Source organism: Hyperolius riggenbachi, chromosome 4 (assembly GCF_040937935.1).
Source record: "Hyperolius riggenbachi isolate aHypRig1 chromosome 4, aHypRig1.pri, whole genome shotgun sequence".
Taxonomy (NCBI): Eukaryota; Metazoa; Chordata; class Amphibia; order Anura; family Hyperoliidae; genus Hyperolius; species Hyperolius riggenbachi.
The window spans coordinates 327,203,740-327,229,571 of NC_090649.1; the positions used below are offsets into that span (position 1 = coordinate 327,203,740).

A 25,832-nucleotide genomic window follows, 5' to 3' on the forward strand; every position below is an offset into this window, starting at 1 on the left:
AAGGACCAGCGCTGTTTTTTCAGATCTGTGCTGGGTGGGCTCTACAGCCGCAGCACAGATCAAATGACAGGCAGAGCGACCAGACCGCCCCCCTTTTTTCCCCACTAGGGGGATGATGTGCTGGGGGGGGTCTGACCGCTCCTACATGCTGTGGGTGGCGGGGGGGGCACCTCAAAGCCCCCTCCACCGCAGGATTCCCCCTCTCCCTCTCCTCCCTCCCTTCCCCGAGAGATCGGAGGCTGCACAGGAACGGATCTGTCCTGTGCAGCCTCTAACAGGCTCCCCGCTGTCATGTGACAGCGATCCCTGGCTGCTGATTGGCCGGGGATCGCTGATCTACTACAACGCTGCTACTGTAGCAACGTTGTAAAAATGTAAACAAAGCGGATTAATTCCACTTGTGTTTACATTTAGCCTGCGAGCCGCGATCGGCGGCCCGCAGGCTATTCACGGAGCCCCCCGCCGTGAAATGACAGGAAACAGCCGCTCGCGCGAGCGGCTGTTTCCTGATTAATTAGCCTGCTGGTCCTGCAGCTGCCACTTTGCCGACGCGCGGTATGAGTGCGTGGTCGGCAAGTGGTTAAGGTAGCCACTAACGGTCCAATTTCTAGTGAAAAATCATTCGAGCGAGCAGAAGTTCTGATTGGATTGGTTGTAAATAATATCTATTGGTGGGCACAATCGATTATGAACGAATGAAAAAAATGTCGCCCGAATGAATTTTCGTCGAACCAAAATTTGGATTTTCTTGTTGGTTGAGATAGATAGGAAGTAAAGATTGGTTCGTTGATGGTGTAGTGAACGATTTATTACAATATTTCACTTCCGATCAGAATTTCTGATCGCTTGAACGATTTTTCGCTAGAAATTGGACCGTTAGTGGCTACCTTTAGCATCATCTGGGAAGATGGCAACATTACTTTGCATTCCATCCACTGGGCCATTAATGAACAAGCTGAAGAGAACTGAAGAGATCTGTTTACTACTTCTACCTGCCTTTTGTCCCTTACCATGCCTTTATCCATATATATCCTTTTTTTAGTAGTTCCTGTATCCTTAGCTTCCGCACCAGGATTTTGTGTGGTACATCTACTGCTTTCCAAAGATCTAAATTTGCGTTCACTGCTTCAGAAAAGCTGAACATGTTGGGTTGACAGGGCTCATGCTGTTCATCTGAAAAGATATCACTCTGAGCTGTATTATTTTGCGTAGCATCCCTTTGGATACTTTAAACAGTTTACACAAAATTGATGTTAAGCTTAAAGGTTTATAGATTCCCCTTCTGATTTTTTTTCTCCCCTTTTTGAATACGGAAAATATCAGCTGTACACCAGTCATAGAAAACTGATAAATCAAAGTAAAACTGACCTATCAACTAACTGAGTTCAGTTACTTTGGCACTTGAGGGGGGAGGCTATCAAGGACAGGCACTTTATCTATGTTGATTCTATTTAGATGTGTCTGAGCACCTTCCTCGGTTAGGCAGTTAATAGTGCATTATGCTAGGTTCACACAATGCGTTTTTTTCTATTCCATTTTCCGGTCGATTTCCCACACTGTTCTCTTATCTTTTCTTATCTATTTCAATTCACTTCTGTGAGAAATTGAGCAGAAACCGATCGAAAATAATATCGGTCATAACAGAAATTATCTATCGAACCATCTAACACAAAATTGTATGGTGTGTACCTAGCATAAGGTACACTGGGAACAGTGCACATTTGTATGAGACGAAAGGTATCACGCCTTAGTTAAAGACAGAAGCAAAGCATGTATTTACAATCTAAGCTTTAGTCTGATCATCCACAACTGAGTTTCCTAACCAATCTTTTAAAGTGAGAAAAATGAATTGTTCTTTTTACATTGTAAAGTGCTGTTGAGAAATGTGTCAATGTCACAGCTTACAGATAGATAGATTTAAATTGTATCATCATACATAAATGGAATACATATATAAAACAGGTATGACAGACCTTGACTGAATCAAGGCTTTTTTTCCTGTTCTCCCACTGTGGATGAAGTGGCATGAAAAATGCAGCCTGCATGATGCAGAAACAATGCTTTTTCTTCGTAGCTTCAGTGACATCTAGTGGATATTTGGTAAACTGTTTGATAACAATGTTTTTAAACATTTTTTTTCTTCCAAAAATGATTTATATGCACTTATTTTTGGTTTAATACATGGAATTAGAGGTGTTTATCTCATTAGTTCAGGTACCTTTGAAATATTTGGTGCTCAAACCAATGATATGAACGGAAAGCCCTAATAACTAGAAAAGCCCTAAATACTGAGATACTGAGATTATGCATGTCAGATAAATTTGCGATTTTATTTTAGAAAGTGTCTCACCACTAATTGCACACACAAAAAAAAAAGAAAGCATAACGGCCAAGTGCTGGGAGTTGGCTGTAGCTGTGATAGTGCATTGGTTAATTTTGCTACATGTCTTCAGATTTCTTTTACTGGAACTCTGAATTGATCTGCTTCTTCTAAGTTACAGAGTACCCAGCAAGCTCAGGGTGAACCAGAACTCCTAGCAGTGTGTAAGGGGCTACAATGGACCAAAAAGCCCTCCTACTAAAATGCTATGAAAAACAAAAGTTTGCTTTCTTAACTACCTGCGGACCGAGCGAGTATAAATCTACGGCGGGCAGGGGGCGCTGCGGGCCTGACCGGACGTAAGCTCTACGTCCCATTGACCGCGCGCCCCAGCCCGTCCCCGTCGCTCGGTCCGCTCTGCCCCCGCCGCAATGTGCTGCCCTGCCGCCTCTATGACGGCCGAGCACTGTGAGCTGGGCAGGAGCCGTTTTCATTGGCTCCTGGCCCTGTCATTCATGTAAGCTGTTCCCATTGGCTTGCATGGAATGACAGGGTCAGGAGCCAATGAAAGCGGCTCCTGACCGGCGCACATCGCTCTGCCGTCATAGCAACGGCAGAGAGAGCAGCCTGCGGCGGGGACAGAGCGGCGTGTCTGGCGGGAGCGACGGTAACTTGCGGCGATTCGTCGGGAAGCGGCGGTTTGCCCTCTGGTCCTTAAGGGGGCAGAGGGTGCTGGTCCAGAAAGGGTTAAAACAGAAAGTATTTGCAATATTTCAGGTTGGAGTGAGCTCCGAGATGTCTCCCAGTGCATCACTGCCGAAATATTCAAATCACCCATTGTTGTCCCTGTGAGGTAGCCACACCTCCGGATCCACTGGAATGCCATGATGTGTCTGTAATATTAACAAGCTGACACATCATTGCATTCCAGCAAATCTAGAGGTGTGGCTAGCTTACATGGACACTAATGGATAATTTGCATATTTCAGCAGTGATGCCCTGGGAGACATCTCAAGCTCACTCCAACCTGAATTATCGCAAATTTTTTCTGCTTTAAGAAAGCAAACTTTTGTCTTCTAAGCTACAAGATATTAATACTGATGATGATAAATCAGCTATAACAAAGTTATGCAGATATCCATTCAAAAGTGTATCTCTTAGCAGTTAAAAATTTTTGTGGAAAAAAAAAACGTGTAAAGCATGAAATGAAATTGTTAAAATTATTAAATCAGATTAATTTTAAAGCAAGATGACCAAAATGTACTGTTAAAGGAAACTTTAACTATATATATATATATATATATATATATATAAGCAGACCCAAGCTTAAACAGGCTCTAGGTTTGTGTTTTCTCGCCGCTACATGTTACTGTGCATGTGCGCGCACGTACGCACACCCGCAACGTGCGCACCCACCGCACACCCGGCCGTCTGCTCACACGCCCGGCCAGATCCCTGGCCCCGTCCTTCTGTCCCTGTGAGGCTGGGTCCGTGCTGCACATATGCGCAGTAACAAAAAGCACGGACCCAGCTACACAGGGACAGCGTGACGCAGGGACAGAGGGGTTTTATTATAGAGGATATATATGTATATATACACAAACTAGCTGATGGCCCTGCGTTCCCCGGGTATGTATTTGGCTGGTGTTGGCTGCGCCCACTTTTTCTAACCCTAACACACAATTACTCAGTGACCAAGTTTGTGAGCTTTGCGGTCTTTGGCATCAATAATTTGCATTGAAATGATACAAATCTGATTGGCTGTTTGTAGATCCACCCCCTTTTCTGAATTTGAACCCCAGTCATCCAATGACCAACTGTACCAGGTTTGAGGCTTGTGCCATTACAGTGCAAGAATGGCAGCAATTAAATATTCCCCTTGAAAATCAATAGGTGAAATTTGATTGCCTTTTTTAGGCTCCACCCACTTTTCTGAATATTAATCGCAGTCACCCAGTGACCAACTGTGCAAAGTTTGAGAACCTTGCTATAAACAGTGTAAGAATGGCTGCAGTTTACATTTTCCCAGTGAAATTTGTATTCGCCTCCGCCCACTTTTTGGTTATGGGGATAAAAAGTATCCTATAAGTTACACCGGTTAATGTACTACGTGTGTGGCAACTTTCATTCAAGTACAATAAAACCCCTGTGTCCCTGCATCCTCCTCCTGTGTGACCCTGTGTCCGTGCTTTTGCCGTTGAGACAGGAGGACGGGGCAAGGGGGTGGGCTGTGCTCGTGCATGCACGCTGACATGTGACAGCAGTGGATGGCAGCGGTGACAGGGCATTGTGAGGGAGGCCTAGAGCCCATTATTGTAATTTGTTAGTAGTAGAGAGTAACAGCTTATACTGTACTTACTGCCAGAGTGCCATTTAGAAATGAGGCTACAATTAATAATGCAAGTAAATTGGGACACTGTAAGCAGATTAAACACACAAACACTTTAAAGCTGCAGTTTCCCCACTAGAACGATTTTTCTTAATTTCTGGAAATTAAACAGTAAAACATATTCTGACCAAGTTTCAAATCCTACTTCTTACAAAATAATGCTAAAAATGAAATTGCTGGAGTTATGCTGTAATTTCCAGTTCTCAGATTAAAGAGGTCCAGTTCCAAGCGATGGTGGAAGAGTCGCATCACCAGTAGATGAACATACAGATTTGTATAAACATTTTGCTAAATCCTACAAGTCATTTCATTGATGTGCCACAAAATGTAATATTAGAAGAAATCTTTTTCCGTCCAGATCACTCGTTATGAATTCACATTTTCAGAATTTAAGAAGGATCCTACCAGGTGTTTGATTTCTCTGAAAGATAAAATGTGTGTTAGATTTGGGCACACTCATAACCGTGATGTCACTAATCATTCACATTGGAGAAAGGACTAATTTATTTTTTATTTATTTAAGTTTAATTTTAATGTGCATAAAAAAATATTCTCCGGCTTTTCTTTTGCAGACCTGAGCCATATTCTATCTGCCCGGCCTGTTTTTAGTGCCTTCATCAGTATGCTCTTTTGACCATGGGCATATTTGTTTGCATCATTGTCTGCATTTTCTATTATTTATGTATTTATTTATTTATCGTATTTATGTTAGGCTCGGTGGTATATATATATATATATTATATATATATGTTAATACATGCTCTTATAATTTCTCATCTGGACTACTGCAACGTACTACTTTGTGGACTACCTTCTAACAAACTGCTTCAGTCGGTACTGAACTCATCTGCTCGTCTCATTCATCTTTCTTCTCGATCTTCCTCTGCTGACCCTCTCTGTCAAGCGCTTCACTGGCTGCCAATTAACCAGAGGATCCAGTTCAAACTCCTAACCCTAACCTACAAAGCTCTCCAAAATCTCTCTCCCCGATACATATCCTCACTCATTTCCAGATACAAACCCAATCGCAATCTCAGATCTGCACACGTTCTTCTGTTGTCCTCCTCTAGAATCACCTCCTCACATTCCCGCTTACAAGATTTTGCATGCGCTTCACCCCTTCTCTGGAATTCCCTCCCACAACACATTCGTCACTCGCCAACCTTTGTTACCTTTAAACGCTCTCTAAAAACTCATTTGTTCCGACAAGCATATGCGCTACCCTAGGCCACTTCCCTTTGTCCTAAGACCAAATTGCACTCCTACTAGGTATCCTAAAACACACTGCCTTTATATATATATTTATCGTATACTACCCCTCCTCTTGTTTCCCCCCCCATTCCCTTTAGATTGTAAGCTCGCAAGGGCAGGGCTCTCGCCCCCTTTTGTGTCTTGGAAATCATTATACATTTTATTCATCATGTTACTTTTAATCACTGTCATTACCACTTCTGTATTTTGTATTCTGTATGCTGTATCATTTTTTTGTATTTTGTCACTAATTATGTATCTTGTATATTAGTGTACACCATTGTCTGTATTATGTAGCCCATGTTTGTTTCTTACTTTGTACAGCGCCACGGTATATGTTGGCGCTTTATAAATCAATAATAATAATAATAATAATAATAATATTCTCCACAGTCAGCACGACATGCATAACCTGACGTCAAGGAGACACACGCAAGCACAAGGAACCAGGGTATCGCCAGTTGTAGTGGAGGAGAGGACTGACTCCCATAGGAGGTGTGGCGCACAGAGCAGGCGTGGATCCAAGCAACCATAAACAGTACTTAATATACAATGGATATAATATTCCTAGTGTATTATAATTACAGCTATCAATGAAACTGCAAACGACTGACTAACACATGTATATAATCGGCGATGAACCGATATATAACATAAGCAAGGAACACTAGCTAGGAACTGGAGCAATACAAGGAACAGGACTAGGAAGGATTCACTACTTCTACGCAGAAGTGAGCACAATCCACGCAAGGTAACAGGAACAGGACTGAACTAACTAAGCACGGGTGATCACGATATGCGCAACCTAGCAAAACATGCTGGAAACTGACTGACTGAACACAGGATATAAACAGTTTGAGTACGTATATATCAGCGACACTGATGTATTAACGTAACACGAATACAAGGAAAATAACAAATGTGCTAGTACGAGTATATATCGGCGATGAACCAATATATGATGCAAGACCAGCAAAGTAACAAATACTGATAAACAGGACTAGAAGGACTCACTGACTCCTACGCAGGAGATCAGTGCAGTCCACATGAATTAACATTAGAACTATGAACACGGTCTGGGGCCAGAGTAGCAGCAAGACAGGCTTATGCTGGAACTATGGTAGCCCATGGAGCACTGCAGGAAGCAGTCCTTTATACTGAGGTCATCCAATGGGAGCAGACATGCAGATTCCCACACAGGTGAATGATAATCAATCACAGGCTGACAGCAGGAAAGGGCAGACAATGATATGCAGCCTGCCTGAAAGGGATTGCTGCTCCATTGCAAAAGACAATGTTTGCTTTCACAAAAGCATCTTAAATCGTCATCAACCTCAGAGCGACTGCAGATGGAATCAACGCTCAGTGTGAGCGCAGGCAAAACTATGCGAGCAAATGCATGCAAAGAAATCAAAAACTGCTTGTCTACAGTAAAACTGCAGCCAGCAGTACATGCTGCAGAAGTGATCATAATAGTACCCCCCCCCCCCCCTTAAAAAACGGACATTCCCAGTAAAACAATCTGACTGATAATTCATGATGGCCGGGACAGCCCGAACAAGACCAAATTTCAGAATCAGTCACCACAAGACTGAACCCATCAGAACCAGAACCTACAGAGCCATGCCCATCAGTACTACAAGCCTCAGTGTGATACCCATTAGAACCACGATTTCCAGAAAAAGCCCCCCGAAACACTTTGAGCGATACACACTGCCTTCCAGGGACTGTCCAAAAATGCCAAAGCCTTTGCAATGCCCACCGGAACTGTCTTTACCAACACAATACCCACTGTTGAACCAGTCCAAGGTACCAGGACAAGTTTCCTCAGAGATCTCCCAGAACACTTTGAAGTTCCATAGAGGTCCCAAAAGGTTAGAACGCCCCTTAGGCTCACATGGAGGAATATCAAGAACCCCTATGGAACCTAGGGCAATTCCCGAGTCAGGATTACAAGGACAAACATCAAGATCAGGGCTTTCAGGGACCAGAACCATCTCTGGGCATGCAGGCAAACTGGCAATATCAGAACATGTCTCCACTAGGGAAGCATCTGAGCACGCTAACACATTAGACACACTTGGGCATTCTGGCACATGAAGCACATCTGGGCACACTGGCACAAGAGCAACTTCTGGGCATGTCAAGGAACTGCGGACCTCAGAGTCAGTCAAGATAGGACCGAAACCAGGACTGGGCAAAAAAAAAATCATCATGACTAGACTTCACAGTTACTGGATTCTCACTAAAGAATGCAGGCTCAGACTTAGATGTCGCTGATTCTAGCAAAAATCTATTAACCCTTCGCACTCTTGCATGCAAATGTTCAAACAAATGCATTCACAGATTCACTCATCCAGGCACATCTGTTATCCCTACAGCTAAGTTAAAAGCCGGGGTTTTAGTTCACAGAAGAATGCATTCTTATGCTTAGTCACCTATACTGCGCAGAAGTACCCAGGTAAACATAGGTGTCCTAACTCTGGCCCTGTAACATGCATAGTGCAAACATGCAAACACATTCATTGCATCAAACCTATCAATGGATTAGGAGCACACATCCTGACGTCCTCTCCTGGGACAGATAGTGCATCTTACCAATCGCACAAGGGAGCTAACGTAATGTATCCATGTGCACTATGCACATACACCAGCATAAGCTGTGTGCATGCTGACAAACACATACAGGGGAGGAGGGAGTGCACCGAATTAGACCCTAGCCACAGGGGTCAGTAACAAGAACAAAATACATATATCCAGGCACATCGCATCTAGTTAGGACATTAAATAAATTATTAAGGAAAGGCAGGTGCTGAAGGGGATGTGGCTAGAAAACAGCAAAAATCTATTAACCCTTCGCACTCTTGCATGCAAATGTTCAAACAAATGCATTCACAGATTCACTCATCCAGGCACAACTGTTATCCCCACAGCTAAGTTAAAAGCCGGGGTTTTAGTTCACAGAAGAATGCATTCTTATGCTTAGTCAGTCACCTATACTGCGCAGAAGTATCCAGGTAAACATAGGTGTCCTAACTCTGGCCCTGTAACATGCATAGTGCAAACATGCAAACACATTCATTGCATCAAACCTATCAATGGATTAGGAGCACACATCCTGACGTCCTCTCCTGGGACAGACAGTGCATCTTACCAATCGCACAAGGGAGCTAACGTTATGTGTCCATGTGCACCATGCGCATACACCAGCATAAGCTGTGTGCATGCTGACAAACACATACAGGGGAAGGAGGGAGTGCACTGAATTAGACCCTAGCCACATTCTTCTGTGAACTAAAACCCCGGCTTTTAACTTAGCTGTAGGGATAACAGTTGTGCCTGGATGAGTGAATCTGTGAATGCATTTGTTTGAACATTTGCATGCAAGAGTGCGAAGGATTGTGGCTGATTCTAGCAAGGTTATTAACAAATCATGTTCAGGGGCATTTACAAGACAGGACAAATCTTCTGATGTATGCACCGAACTAGGCAGGGTTTCCATAGCTTCTTCTGGACTGGACAGAGACTCATCTAATACACTGGATTGGAGCTCATGAAGGGCTTCAAAACAAGTCAGTATTGCAGCAACTCCCACTGAACTAGGCAAAACTGAGGAACTCACTGGACAGGAAGGGGACTCTGGAACTTTTGCCACACCGGCCAGAGAACCAGAATTTTCCAGGATACAGGGCTGGGTTTCAGAAACACTCATTAACCCGGACTGCAATTCTGAGATTTCTATTATTTTTTCCAGAGAGTTAGAATTATCCATGTCACAGGGCAAGACTTCTGAAACATTCAGAGGACTGGGCTGAAGTTCCCTGGCTACTGTAATATCAGAGAGGGACTCAACATCATTAGCAAAATCAGACTGTGTACAGGGCAAGGTATCTAAAACGCTTGCTGACAAGGACAATGCTTCAATGGCTTCTGCTTCACTAGGCAGGGATTAATCTAGTTTTACTAGAGCAGACTGTAATTCCAAAACAGCTGCTAAACAAGGGAATACTACTGCAACACCCACTGAAGTAAGCAGAGCCTCTGAGTCTTCTGCTCGAGATCTTGAAGCATCTACAGTACTGAGTGAAGCATAAGACTCTGTAATTTCAGCTTCACTGGACAGGATCACTGAAGAGTCCATATTGCAGGGCAGAACCATGGAAGCACCTGCTGGAGAGCATAATGATTCTGTGACCTGAGTTTTATTGGAAAGAACTGAATAATTCATGGTACAGGGCGAATTTACAGGAACATTTTCTGGATAAGGCAATGATTCCATGATTTCAGGTTCACATGATAAATACTCAGAACCATTCGTGGAACTAGAGCAAGGTACAGAAACAGAAAGATCAGGACACAGGGCTTGTGACTCTGAATCATAGTTTTTCAATTGTGAAATTGGAAAATTCAGATGCTGGGGTTCTAAGGCCACCAAACATGATTGCTGAGACTCAGGAACTGATGAAGTGCATCTATTGGTATCTGCTGGATCAGACAGGAATTGATCTTTATCAACACAGGTAAAATCTACAGAAGTGTTTGCTGAGGCAGACAATAATTCTCTGATTTCTGTTTCACTGAACAAAGACTCATGAGTACTGGCTAGACTGGACTCAGAAGTCAGCAGGGCCTCTGGATCCTTTGCTGAGAAATTTGTGCAGGGCAAGGTTAAGGAAGTATCAGTAGCTTCTGTCTTACTGGGAAGTAACACTGAGTTACTGAGTACAGGGTGGAATTACAGGAACATTTACTGGACAAGGCAGGGATTCAGGGACTTCAATTTCACATAATAAGAGCTCTGAATCATTCGCTGAATCAGCCAAAGATGCTGAAGCAGGCGGGTCAGAATGCCAAATTTGCGAATCTGGAGTCAAGTTCAATTGTGAAACTGGAAAACTCAGAGACAGAGGTTCTGAGTAGTGTTGGGCGAACATCTAGATGTTCGGGTTCGGGCCGAACAGGCCGAACATGGCCGCGATGTTCGGGTGTTCGACCCGAACTCCGAACATAATGGAAGTCAATGGGGACCCGAACTTTTGTGCTTTGTAAAGCCTCCTTACATGCTACATACCCCAAATTTACAGGGTATGTGCACCTTGGGAGTGGGTACAAGAGGGAAAAAAATTTAGCAAAAAGAGCTTATAGTTTTTGAGAAAATTGATTGTAAAGTTTCAAAGGAAAAATTGTCTTTTAAATGCTGAAAATGTCATGTTTCTTTGCACAGGTAACATGGTTTTTACCGCCAGGCAGTCATAAATGTAATAAAGAGAAGAGGTTCCATAAACAGGGACCGGTAACGCTAACCCAGCAGCAGCAGCAGCACACGTGATGGAACAGGAGGAGGCGCAGGAGGAGAAGGCCACGCTTTTTGAGACACAACAACCCAGGCCTTGCATGAGGACAAGAAGCGTGCGGATAGCATGCTTTTTACCGCCATGCAGTCATAAATGTAATAAAGATAAGAGGTTCAATAAACAGGGACCGGTAACGCTAACCCAGCAGCAGCAGCAGCACACGTGATGGAACAGGAGGAGGCGCAGGAGGAGAAGGCCACGCTTTTTGAGACACAACAACCCAGGCCTTGCATGAGGACAAGAAGCGTGCGGATATAGCAGCAATGCTTTTTGCCGCCATGCAGTCATAAATGTAATAAAGAGAAGAGGCTCAATAAACAGGGACCGGTAACGCTAACCCAGCAGCAGCAGCAGCACAGAGCACACGTGACGGAACAGGAGGAGGCGCAGGAGGAGAAGGCCACGCTTTGAGACACAACAACCCAGGCCTTGCATGAGGACAAGAAGCGTGCAGATAGCATGCTTTTTACCGCCATGCAGTCATAAATGTAATAAAGATAAGAGGTTCAATAAACAGGGACCGGTAACGCTAACCCAGCAGCAGCAGCAGCAGCACAGAGCACACATGATGGAACAGGAGGAGGCGCAGGAGGAGAAGGCTACGCTTTGAGACACAACAACCCAGGCCTTGCATGAGGACAAGAAGCGTGCGGATATAGCAATGCTTTTTGCCGCCATGCAGTCATAAATGTAATACAGATGAGAGGTTCAATAAACAGGGACCGGTAACGCTAACCCAGCAGCAGCAGCAGCACAGAGCACACGTGATGGAACAGGAGGAGGCGCAGGAGGAGAAGGCCACGCTTTTTGAGACGCAACCCAGGCCTTGCATGAGGACAAAAAGCGTGCGGATATAGCAATGCTTTTTGCCGCCATGCAGTCATAAATGTAATACAGATGAGAGGTTCAATAAACAGGGACCGGTAACGCTAACCCAGCAGCAGCAGCAGCACAGAGCACACGTGATGGAACAGGAGGAGGCGCAGGAGGAGAAGGCCACGCTTTTTGAGACGCAACCCAGGCCTTGCATGAGGACAAAAAGCGTGCGGATATAGCAATGCTTTTTGCCGCCATGCAGTCATAAATGTAATACAGATGAGAGGTTCCATAAACAGGGACCGGAAACGCTAACCCAGCAGCAGCAGCACACGTGATGGAACAGGAGCAGGCGCAGGAGGAGAAGGCCATGCTTTTTGAGACACAACAACCCAGGCCTTGCATGAGGACAAAAAGCGTGCGGATATAGCAGCAATGCTTTTTGCCGCCATGCAGTCATAAATGTAATACAGATGAGAGGTTCAATAAACAGGGACCGGAAACGCTAAACCATCCCAGATGTTCATTGGTCATGTTACTTGGTTGGGGTCCTGGAGTGTTGCGTAGTCATTTCCAATCCAGGATTGATTCATTTTAATTTGAGTCAGACGGTCTGCATTTTCTGTGGAGAGGCGGATACGTGAACCTTGCAGGCAACGGCATTCTTCAAGCTTCGGGTTATTTTGCTGACCACGTGCTCATGCAACTCAGGCACTGCAGAGCGCGCAAAGTGGTAGCGGCTGGGAACCACGTAACGTGGGATGGCCACTGACATCATGCCCTTGAAGCTGTTTGTCTCCACCACTCGATATGGCAGCATTTCGCAGGCCAGAAGCTTGGCTATGCTGGCTCTTACTGCCACGGCCCGGGGGTCATTTGCTGGCAATTTCCTCTTGCGCTCAAACATCTCCGAGACAGACAACTGAACCGTAGGGCTGCACAACGAAGGGCTGTTGGTTGTTGTGTTTGATGAACACTGGGAGACCTCAAGAGCACTACTCCGGAAAGTGACAGTGTCAGCGTCATCTGATTTTTTGGAATGTTTTGAACCACGCAATGGCTGGGCTACTGCTGCTGCTGAGGCGGGTCTGGTGGTGAGTCTGGTGAACCCAAGGGAGGCAGTGTTGCTGGTGGTACCCTGTCCTGCCGCGTTTGCCCACAGAGTGGGATGTTTGGATAGCATGTGGCGGCTCATGCTGGTGGTGGAGAGGTTGTTAATACTTTTCCCCCTGCTCAGGCGGGTCTTGCACACCTTGCAAATCGCCATGGTAACATCCTCAGTGCAGTCTTCAAAGAAAGCCCAGAATTTGGAGCACCTGCCTTGCTGGCGATTTCTGTTTGCGCCTCTTTTGCCTCTCACTTGAACTTCCACGCTTGTGGTGCCTGAAATTGCGCGCCGCCTACCTTGTGGCACAAGGCGAACTCGTGCAGCAGTGGGTTCTTCAACAGACTCATCTGTGCTGCTGCTACGACGGCGATGTTCTCGTTCACAAACAAAATCTGGGTCTATGTCCACATTGTCCATACCCTCCTCTTCCATCTCCTCAAACTCGTCATATGTCATTGTGGGGGGCCGCCGCCGTGGAGTACAGCTCCCCAGCACAACCGTCAGGGGAAACACCTCTTCCCTTGCCCCTCCCTCTTTCACCGGATTTCTTCCTCATTTCACTTATCCTTACAGTACACGCTGACTGGCAGCAGTACAGTGGCAGTACAGAAATGCTATACAGTGGTGGGTGAGCGGTGTACCACTATTGCCAGCAGCGACACAGAGCACAATGCTATACAGTGGCGGGTGAGCGGTGTACTACTGTTCCCAGCAGACAAAGAGTGGCAGTAAACACAATGCTATATAGTGTGGCTGAGCCGTGTACACAGAGTGGCAGTAAACACAATGCTATATAGTCTGCTATATAGTCACCCCGAACGGGGTGATGTTCTGCAGCACCCGAACAGTGGCGAACACTGTTCGCCCAACACTACTGGGAACGCAGATTTTAGTACCTAAACACACGATACAACATGTTTTCCGGGGTCGGACTCTGAGGCACATACAGATGGTCCCGATCATCATCCTCATCATACAACTCTTCTCCTGAGTCTGACCCACCCACCACCTCTGCCACCCCAACATCCCCAGACACAGTCACAGACCCCTCATCGTCCTCAACATTAACTTGGGATGCTGGCCTGAGCCCGACCTCCTCCTCCACATCAGGCCCCATCATCCCCTCAATGGCAGCCCTCATTAATCGCTCTGGCGCCGGACCGATGGACACAACGTTCTCCTCCGGGGAGGGCTGCTGCTGACCACTGGCTGCTGGGGTGGATGTTATAGCTTGCGTGGGGCGTTGGCTGTTGCTGTTGTTGGGAGTGCTGCTCACAGCGGAGGTCTCTGAGGAACTCATGGTGAGCTCATATAGTGGTTGACGGTGAGTGGAGTATTACTGATCCCAGCAATATACACACTGACTGGCAGAGTACGCAATGCTATATAGTCTGGCTGAGCCGTGTACACAGAGTGGCAGTGAACAATGCTATATAGTCTGGCTGAGCGGTGTACACAGAGTGGCAGTACACACAATGCTATATAGTCTGGCTGAGCCATGTACACAGAGTGGCAGTAAACAATGGTATATAGTCTGGCTGAGCGGTGTACACAGAGTGTCAGTAAACAATGGTATATAGTCTGGCTGAGCGGTGTACACAGAGTGTCAGTAAACAATGGTATATAGTCTGGCTGAGCGGTGTACACAGAGTGTCAGTAAACAATGGTATATAGTCTGGCTGAGCGGTGTACACCGAGTGTCAGTAAACAATGGTATATAGTCTGGCTGAGCGGTGTACACAGAGTGTCAGTAAACAATGGTATATAGTCTGGCTGAGCGGTGTACACAGAGTGTCAGTAAACAATGGTATATAGTCTGGCTGAGCGGTGTACACAGAGTGTCAGTAAACAATGGTATATAGTCTGGCTGAGCGGTGTACACAGAGTGTCAGTAAACAATGGTATATAGTCTGGCTGAGCGGTGTACACAGAGTGTCAGTAAACAATGGTATATAGTCTGGCTGAGCGGTGTACACCGAGTGTCAGTAAACAATGGTATATAGTCTGGCTGAGCGGTGTACACAGAGTGTCAGTAAACAATGGTATATAGTCTGGCTGAGCGGTGTACACAGAGTGTCAGTAAACAATGGTATATAGTCTGGCTGAGCGGTGTACACAGAGTGTCAGTAAACAATGGTATATAGTCTGGCTGAGCGGTGTACACAGAGTGTCAGTAAACAATGGTATATAGTCTGGCTGAGCGGTGTACACAGAGTGTCAGTAAACAATGGTATATAGTCTGGCTGAGCGGTGTACACAGAGTGGCAGTACACACAATGCTATATAGTCTGGCTGAGCGGTGTACACAGAGTGGCAGTACACACAATGCTATAGAGTCTGGCTGAGCGGTGTACACAGAGTGGCAGTACACACAATGCTATGTAGTCTGGCTGAGCGGTGTACACAGAGTGGCAGTAAACACAATGCTATATATAGCGTGGCTGAGCGAGGTGCACAGTGGCAGTACACACAATGCTATATAGTCAGGCTGAGCCGTGTACACAGAGTGGCAGTACACACAATGCTATATAGTGTGGCTGAGCGAGCGGTGTACTACTATTCCCAGCAGACACAGAACAGTAAACACAATGCTATATAGTGTGGGTGAGCGAGCGGTGTACCACTATTCCCAGCAGACACAGAACAGTAAACAGAATGCTATATAGTGTGGCTGAACGAGCGGTGTACCACTATTCCCAGCAGACACAGAACAGTAAACAGAATGCTATATAGTGTGGCTGAGCGAGCGGTGTACCACTATTCCCAGCAGACACAGAACAGTGAACAGAATGCTATATAGTGTGGCTGAGCGAGCGGTGTACTACTATTCCCAGCAGACACAGAACAGTAAACAGAATGCTATATAGTGTGGCTGAGCGAGGTACACAGAGTGGCAGTAAACAGAATGCTATATAGTGTGGCTGAGCGAGCGGTGTACTACTGTTCCCAGCAGCGACACACAATGACTGGGGGGGACCCTGGCTAGCGTGGCTGGAGAGCGAACTACCCTGCCTGCCTACCCAAAGCTAAACCCACAGAGAAATGGCGGAGATATGACGTGGTTCGGGTATTTATTTACCCGAACCACGTGACCGTTCGGCCAATCAGAGCGCGTTCGGGCCCGAACCACGTGACCCGTTCGGCCAATCACAGCGCTAGCCGAACGTTCGGGGAACGTTCGGCCATGCGCTCTTAGTTCGGCCATGTGGCCGAACGGTTTGGCCGAGCACCGTCAGGTGTTCGGCCGAACTCGAACATCACCCGAACAGGGTGATGTTCTGCAGAACCCGAACAGTGGCGAACACTGTTCGCCCATCACTAGTTCTGAGGTCACCTGACTGGATTGCGGAGCCTCAGGAACTGAAGAAGTGGAACAATCTCCAACTGACAGTGTGCTTTCCCTGGTATCAACTGATTGAATCGCATAAAAATCATCCAAAATCATTTCCCACACATCGATCAACGGAGCCACAAAGTCATATCCACACACACCAGTTTTTATTAAATTGTAAGCAGACTTAATGCATGCATTCAATACTGCTTCACTTTTAGCACTGAAAAAATGACAGAATGAACTTGAATCACTCTCCAATTCACAGACCAGAGCTTCAATCTCCCACCTCTCAAATGGAGGATCCCATGCACACTTAACGACAGCTGAACATTCAGGCTGAACACAGTTCACAGGTGCAGTTTTGGCAGGAACATGCACTGGGTCATCTAGCAGGCGATTGGCAGATTTCTTATTCCTAAGAATCTCCAAGACCTGTAACAAGTGTTGAACTGTAGTATATGCACATTTCCCTTGCTGCACAAATAAGTTGATCTGCTCAATACTCTGTAATATGTCTTCATAATCATATTCAGACAATTCATTTAAACAAGAATCTTTATTCTCCCTGGCTAGCAACGAAATTTCACTAGTAGTTTCATAAGTCCATTTGACTCCCATAGAAGAAAATTGAATTTCATTATCTGTTAATGGCAGGTTCTGATCATAGATCTGATGCGCAGTCGCCATGAACAACAAATAAAAAAAGGTAGAAAACCGAGAGCCCAATATAGTGTAGCTTGTATTGGAGGAGTGCGAATGATAATGATGAAACGTAAGTATTGTACTTACAAACCAGGGTTACCTCCAAGGCAACCACTGAAAAGGCAGGTGGGGAGAACAAGCCTGTCCCCACTCAGGATTAAGACGTCGCTCTCTGTGGATAGAGGAAAAAAAGAGGGTGTACCACCCTTCCACCAAGGGTGGATTCTTGATGTGTAGAACTGTACAGAGGCGCCAGTAGGATAAAAGTCACTAAAACGTTTAAAACGTTCGGGATGCGGTGGTGGACCAGCCAACCCAAAACAGACACAGGTACTGTCGATTCAAGTAATAAATGATTTATTTATATACTCCAAAGACAAGTTGCAACGCGTTTCACGGGCAAAATCCCGCTTCCTCAGGCAATAAACAACTGGAGTGATACACAGCACGGAGTCCAAAATACGCTTGGCACCTCTGCCATGAACAACGACTTTGCTGGTTGGGAACACTTTCTGGGAATTTTCTCCAGCGCAGGATCATAAATGGAACATCTTAACAAACTGCTGGGAAACAAAGGTCTGGTTACCATGGGTAACGGAGAGATCTCACAGGTATAGACTTCTCACATGCTGTTGCTATGGGCAACGAAACTATGGGCTGTGAAGCTTTTTTTTAGATTTTTTCCGTTTAGCTCTATTCAAAATCTTAGGGTTAACAGCTTTTGGTGGAAGTTTCACAGATGAAAGAAAACTGTCATTACAACCACTTGCATACTGATTGTTTTTGCAAGCAGTTGATGAATCAGCTGATTGACTAACTGCCAGGAGCTTATTCAAAGGAAAAGGCAAATTAGTTTTGCTCAGCCAGTTATGGATCACAAAAGCTAGAAATTCAAGAGGTCTTTCTTTAAAGTTGCTGTGCTCCAAAACATCATAAGCCCACATAAACAAGTCCCCTTTAAACAGGATATAAACTAACTGGGACGCCCAGGTACTAACAGATGTAGCTTGGAGTTCGGGTAACAGATGTAGCTTGGAGTTCGGGATTAGATAGAAATCTAGTACATTCAGAAAGAAACTCATCTACTGTTTCAGAGGTAAGTTTTTCAAATTTCTTAAAGGAACAGGAACCATAACAAACTGTGTCATAATTGCTGGAGGTCTCCTCCACAATGGGGATTTGTAATGGGGCTACCATAATGTTACGCTCGGTGGTATACTCTCCACAGTCAGCACAACATGCATAACCTGACGTGAAGGAGACACACACGCAAGCACAAGGAAACAGGATATCCCCAGTTGTAGTGGAGGAGAGGACTGACTCCCGTAGGAGGTGTGGCGCACAGAGCAGGCGTGGATCCGAGCAACCACAAACAGTACTTAATATACAATGGATATGATATTCCTAGTGTATTATAATTACAGCTATCAATGAAACTGCAAACGACTGACTAACATATGTATATATCGGCGATGAACCGATATATAACATAAGCAAGGAACACTAGCTAGGAACTGGAGCAATACAAGGAACAGGACTAGGAAGGATTCGCTACTTCTACACAGAAGTGAGCGCAATCCACGCAAGGTAACAGGAACAGGACTGAACTAACTAAGCACGGGTGATCACGATACGCGCAACCTACCGAAACGTGCTGGAAACTGACTGACTGAACACAGGATATAAACAGTTCGAGTACGTATATATCAGTGACACTGATGTATTAACGTAACACAAATACAAGGAAAATAACAAATGCGCTAGTATGCGTATATATCGGCGATGAACCAATATATGATGCAAGACCAGCAAAGTAACAAATACTGATAAACAGGACTAGAAGGACTCACTGACTCCTACGCAGGAGATCAGTACAGTCCACATGAATTAACATTATAACTATGAACACGGTCTGGGGCCAGAGTAGCAACAAGACAGGCTTATGCTGGAACTGTGGTAGCCCATGGAGCACTGCAGGAAGCAGTCCTTTATACTGAGGTCATCCAATGGGAGCAGACATGCAGATTCCCACACAGGTGAATGATAATCAATCACAGCCTGACAGCAGGAAAGGGCAGACAATGATATACAGCCTGCCTGAAAGGGATTGCTGCTCTATTGCAAAATACAATGTTTGCTTTCACAAAAGCATCTTAAACCGTCATCAACCTCAGAGCGACTGCAGATGGAATCAACGCTCAGTGTGAGCGCAGGCAAAACTATGCGAGCAAATGCACGCAAAGAATTCAAAAACTGCTTGTCTACAGTAAAACTGCAGCCAGCAGTACATGCTGCAGAAGTGATCATAACAATTTATAAAGCACTAACATATTACACAGCGCTGGACATTAGTTAATGTTACAGACACTATTTAGGAGTGACATACAGCAATAAGACAATACAGGAATACATGCAAACCAGGTCACGCAGCACAGTATGAGTAAAAGGTAATGCTTAGTTACTGGATGGGAGCATGGAGATTAGGCAAGCCAAGTTTACTCAAAAGTTCACTCAGATCCATAGGATAAGTGTACAGTAATGGAGGTGCATGAACAGCTAGGAGACACAAGGATTAGCACCCTGCCAAAGGATTACAATCTAGAGGGAGAGGTAGCAACACAAAAGGTAGGGGACCAGAGTTCAGCTACGGGTTTAGAGCACCAGTGAGGGGTGGTAGGCCAGAGTAAAAAGGTGCATTTTGAGAGAGGGGGCAACCCTAATAGGTGAAGGTAGGAAGTTCCAAAGTGTGGGAGCAGCTCTTGAGAAGTCCTGGAGGCATGCATGGGACTGGGTGATGTGGGGGGTGGTCAGGCAAAGTTCATTGGAAGAGCGGAGTGAGCGGCTAGGTGTGTACCTCTGAGCAAGATCAGAAATGTAGGTTGGACAGGTTTTGTGGACAGATTTGTAGGCCAGACACAGTATCTTGAATCTGATTCTGGACTGGATAGGAAGCCAGTGGAGGGATTCAGAGGGGAGTCGCCATGGTGGAGCGATGGGAGGAGTGGATAATTCTGGCTGCCGCATTCATGATGGACGGCAGCGGGGCAATTTGGGTCATAGGGAGGCCAGACAAAAGGGCATTGCAGTAGTCAAGGCGTGGATGAGGAGTTTGGTGGTGACAGAGGTTAGTATCCCCCTTTCGACCTAAGATGATTACCCTGGGAAGGGGCGTAACAATAAACCCTGCAAGGGATGCAGCCAGCCAGTGACAGGGGGCCTAGAAGCCTCAGGGGCCACATGTGGGGTGAGGTTTATTTTCCCTGTCCTCAGAGACTGATAACTAAGGGCACAGAGAGAAAAAGCTTTCTGTTCTCTGTGCAACTGTTCTATTGACTGCATCTGCTCAGTCATTGATAAGGAATAATACAAAGTTTTGCAGACAAAGATTTGTAGACTGTCCCTATTCAATATTCTGACTCCAAAACGCCAAAAATGTTGTATCTTGCTACAAGAACAAATTATATATAACAGATCCCCTGTATCAATATTACCACTCCAACAGGTATTGCTCTGATTACAGCACCATTGGCTAAGTTTATTAGGTGTTAAATACCATTTTGTTGAATGTTTATACTGTACCAGTTGAATTTTAGTATTTTGTGGCATCCAGCACTGATTAAAGTGAACCTCCAGACTAAAAATCGACTCAGCAGCACTGAAAAGGCCTGGTGTTTCTTTAACAGTTTCACAGCATCAGAACTTTGTTTCTCTTATTCAAGCCTCATTTTTAGCTGCACAGAAGAAAACTGCCCGGGCATTTTTCCCCTGATGCTGTACACAGCATGATGGGATTTCTGATGTTGTTCTCATTCTGCTGTTTTGGTGCAATTTTTTTTTTTTTTTGCATTTTGAATTTGACATTTGAAGCCTAACGCATGCAGCTGGGAGGGGTTATCAGGACACAGGACAGTTGGAACTGTGTCTTATGCTCTCTGTCACCTCCTTTCAACCAAAAAGATGGATTGCCCCCATGACAAAGATGGCAGCCCCCATGAATCACAAACATTTGCCTGTTCTTTTAAAATGGGGTGGGTAAAAAATTATATTACCTATTTATTCTAATTAACATAACTAATGTAACTTAATGACAGTATGTTTGTTTAGGCTGAAGTTCCCCTTTAAAGATAGTTTGCTATTCTATTTGTAGCTCATTCTCACATTTTTTTTGCAAGATAACAAACAATCGATCCCTGTGAGTTAATTTGCTACTATAATTATACAACCAATTTGGTAATTTTTCTGGTATTTTCTTTTCCAGAATAAATTTTTAAAACCTGTCATTTATTTTCTGAGTCCCTGTTTTTTCAAGTTAAGAAGAAAGCCTTTTATCTGTATGTTCCCATACTCTGTTTTCTGTTTTGCACCTACTATATCAGGTATTCTGGCATTAGTCTTTATATTATTAAAGGACTACTGTAGGGGAGTAGGGGAAAAAAAAAAAGAGTTGAACTTACCCGGGTCCCCCGCACACCTGTGCCCGTGCAGCCACTCACCGATTATCTGGTCCCTGCCTCTATTTTACCTCTGGAATTTCCGACTTTAAAGTCAGAAAACCACTGCGCCTGTGCGGCCTTGTCCTCGCTCCCGCTGACTTCACCAGGAGGCCCAGGTCCGGTGACATCAGCGGGAGCGAAGACACGGCTGCGCAGGCGCAGTGATTTCCCAACTTTAAAGTCAGAAATTCCAGAAGTGAACCGTAGGCAGAGACCAGAGCGTCAGTGAGTGCCTGCGCGGGCACAGGACGTCTACGGGGGACCATTATAAGCCCCGGGTAAGTTCAATTGTTTTTCCCCCTACAGTAGTCCTTAAGTCTGAATCAATTTGGGTTTTGTGCTGTACCAAATTCCTTGAAATTTCTCATACCAGAGGAGGAGAAGACTGAGGTCGGCGGTGTGGGAGCTATCCATGTGGAAGGGGCTGGAGGAAGCCCCAGGTATGTATAAAACTTTTGATGATCGTCAGCTCTGGTTTCCTTTAACCATAAAAGTGTGCGTGGTAAAATGTTGGTGTTTTCATGCATTTCCTACTGGCCTGTCTGTTTCTCCAATTCCAGATACTCTAGCACATTGACTGCATTCAAGATATTGGATGGTCTGTGGGATGAAGCAGATTGAGAGGCAGTGAGCGGTCTGGGCAGTATGGGGCGTGTGACAGTAGCTACAACCACACCTATGAACATTAGGGAATTATATCTCTACCCACAAAGGTTGGAAACGTACAGAATTATGAAAATCCTCTACAGTGTTCTCACAATTCTGACTGAAGATTCCCTGACACCTGTTCATATTGGTGGACTCTGAAAAGGAGTCCCAGGCTAACTATCTTTTAATTTCTTGCTAGGGCTCCACTGACCTGGACCAAAATGAATTCTTAAAGACAAGAATTATCTTTGGTCAGATCAGTGGACCAATGAGAGACTTCGAAAGGCTAATTCAAAGATTACCGGTATTTATGTCGTCGCTCCTGTTGGTCCATTAAACAGACCACTGAAAAATCCTAACCAGCAGCTAAGTGGATAAATGTACCCCTCAAGTTACTTCAATAAAAAATGTTAGAAAATGATATCCACAGCGCTATTTGTAAAAGTATATAAACCTTTATAATTTATAAAACACGTCACTGACTTAGACATTAATAGCACCTTCCCCCTTTAAAGCCACCACTCTCATACAGAGCCCACACACACTCTCATTGCAGTGAGTTGTTTAGAGAGAAAAAAATATAAAGTAGGATTCAGTAAAAAAAAACAGTGAAGTACTTCTCAAATCAATGTCCATAAAAAGCCTCCAGCATCAACAAAGTACTTCCAACATCCATAAAAAGCCATCAACAGATCTCCCTTAATATCAAATATATATCCAGCAGTATATTTTTTCTCCTTGTACTATAGCACTGAACAGTTCAATTCCTGTATATGCCTTCAACAGGATGCATGTGTTCATTCAAAATGAACAATAACGTTTTCAGACATCCAATTCGCTTCTATTATCACAATGGAACCTCCACGATGTTGCGTATTGCTATATGGTTAACCATTGTGATAATAGAAGCGAATTGGATGTCTGAAAACTTTATTATTCATTTTCAATAAACACATGCATCCGTTGAAGGCATATACAGGAGGCTGGTCTAAACGTTTGCAAAAAAATTCCACAGCTTTTAGACCCTAAATCTGGAAATAATTATAATGCCAGGGAGGTTAAAATGCATTTAACATATAATTCATAGCAAAATGTACCACCCAAAGAAAGCCTAATTGGAAAAAAACAAGGTATAGATCTTCTTGTTGTGATTAGTAGTGATAAAGTTTTTGGCGAATGAAAGAGAGGAGCACTGACAGGTGAAAATCGCTCTGGTGCACAAGGGGACAACCTCCTCAGTGGTAAAGGGGCTAATGTCATTTCCCTTACCAGGGCTTTATATGGGTGGGAAGAGTTACCCCTACCTCTTCATAGCCACTGGATGTGGGGATATGGGAAAAAATTATCTTGCGAAAAAGCCCCCCATGTGAAAAACCATGTGGGTTGGTATTTTTCAGAAGGCAGTGACTGGCCAACTCAGCCATTCTGGCAATACCAGCCTGAAATGAGAACAATTGATAAGAAAAAAAACATATTTTGTGGACTTGCAGTATCCTTCATAAATTACCACAGTACAGTTACATTGCCATTGTATACTTACTCCTGCTTGTCTAAATTTTGTTTCTGTTTCATCAGCAGTCGTTGTATTTCAGAATCCAGGTCCTAGGATAATATAAAACAAGATTCTTGTTATAGTCACGGTTGTAATGTAGATACAGGCGCTTATCCAAACGTTCTCTCCTGATATGGTAACTCTGCCAGTTGCTTAGGTAACCAATTCCATCTATTGTCGTTAACACATGTAGCATCAATCCTCAGTGCTTGGCAACCACAGGAAAAAGCTCTGCAATTCACAGCACAGTGCTCCACAAAGTATGACAAGTGACCGTCACCAAAACAATAGACAAACTTGTTGGTCACTTGTACTCTTAAAGAGTAACTGTCAGGCTGCAGAAGCTAATTTAAACCTCTAGTCTCCTGTGTTAAACAGTTTAGAAGGAAGCCAAAAAGACATTACTGAAGATAAAGATCTCTCTTACCTTTGATGTGTGCTTATCAGCACAGCTTAGACCTAAGCAGGACGCAAGCCGCATAACATACTGCAAAGCATTCTGGGGCCCTCCCCTTGGCTGCTAAGGAGAAGACGGGATCAAGTTTCAGCAGCTTCTAAAACTCAGTCCAGCCACAGCACAGATAAATCTCGGGGCAGCGTACACTGCAGGAGTCCGCTATTGTTCCTAGCCACATGGCTCATTAATATTCACTGCAAACTAGTGTTATTCAGTATGAGCTGTTCTGTGATCAGAAGCAGGCAGGACATGACGACACATTTGGCTTCACAAACATGGAACCTGCCATGAGCTGTCAGGAGCATCATTCTCTGCATATACTATATACAAATTCTGTGAAATCCAAACGTGGACAGTGAAATGCATATGTAATGTAAGTACAGCCAATCTTTAGCTACTGATATATATGTGTTTATTTTCTCTGAGACCCTATACCTAACAGCTCCTCTTTAAAAATCACAATTTATTGCTTAAAACACAAAGGTATACGCAAACTTACATTGCGGGCCCTTATAACAGGGACCCTTGAAGTTAAAAATCGCATGTAGTGTATTCCATACACATACTGTATACAATCAATGTAGCAGGTCTAGTAAATGCCCAGTCTCCAGTTCCTACCGGTTTCGGCTTTTCGCCGTCCTCAGAGAACACTGGAGACTGAGCTAAGAGTTCAGATGTATCGGCATTTACTTACAATGATAATGGAGGTCAGCCGCCGATGTGCAAAATGTTACCGGGCTGTGATCGCCGCAGAGAGTGTAAGGTAAGCCCTGATTGGCTCAAAACCGTCATGTGGGGCGGCACTAAGGACCATGGGAACCGTAGTTCCTTGCTAAAGTCGTGGTACGCTCCCCTGATAGGAGGCGGCGATCAGGTGACCCAAGCGCTAGGGGATCATGGGAAACGTAGTTCCCTTCCAGAGTCCCCGTGTGCTCTGTTGGTTAAGAAGCGGAGGTTATTCAAGCCAAATGTCGCTATAGCACAACACATATAATCAAACAACTGCGTATAAGTGGCAGACCAAACCGTCACCTATAATACCTCGTAAAAATAACTACAATAGGGGTTCCCGACCCAATCCCTGCGATCCCTCAATTCAAACACCAGAGAACCCCTCATCAGTTCATTCCTAAACCTGTGAGACAGCACACACCATATCAAAATATATATCCCAGGAAACCTATTAAACCATTCTACGGCCCACCCAAACACCCTTTTTGCCCAAACCCCCACAAACCCCCACAAACCTCACCAAGGAAACCTTTCAGACCACGCCAGTTCTTTCCTCAATCACCACAACCGCATTGGAAACCGAAACCACGCTACAGTCCCTCTGTCCCCCCACCACTGGTCCCACTTTCTCTGGTCCCGCTCCCATAGAGATCCATTAATGCAGTGCTATGCTGAT

General features: G+C 44.8%; 1 protein-coding gene across 11 annotated transcripts in view; it reads right to left on the bottom strand.

The window, feature by feature from the left end:
* Positions 1–4,886: 4,886 nt before the first annotated feature.
* Positions 4,887–25,832, bottom strand: part of C4H6orf118 (chromosome 4 C6orf118 homolog) — a 103,049-nt gene continuing 82,103 nt past the window's right edge. For 9 of the 11 annotated variants that reach the window (XR_011019387.1, XR_011019388.1, XR_011019394.1 and 6 more), the window contains 3 exons: positions 23,956–24,017; positions 22,138–22,367; positions 4,887–5,130 (listed from right to left, as the gene is read on the bottom strand). Coding sequence is in view for 2 of the 11 variants with exons in the window: in XM_068231758.1 (XP_068087859.1) it covers positions 5,076–5,130; positions 23,956–24,017 (117 nt within the window). In the remaining 9 variants the exon portion in view is untranslated. The remainder of the gene's footprint in view (positions 5,131–22,137; positions 22,368–23,955; positions 24,018–25,832) is intronic. The other 2 variants (XM_068231758.1, XM_068231759.1) reach the window with 2 other exon arrangements.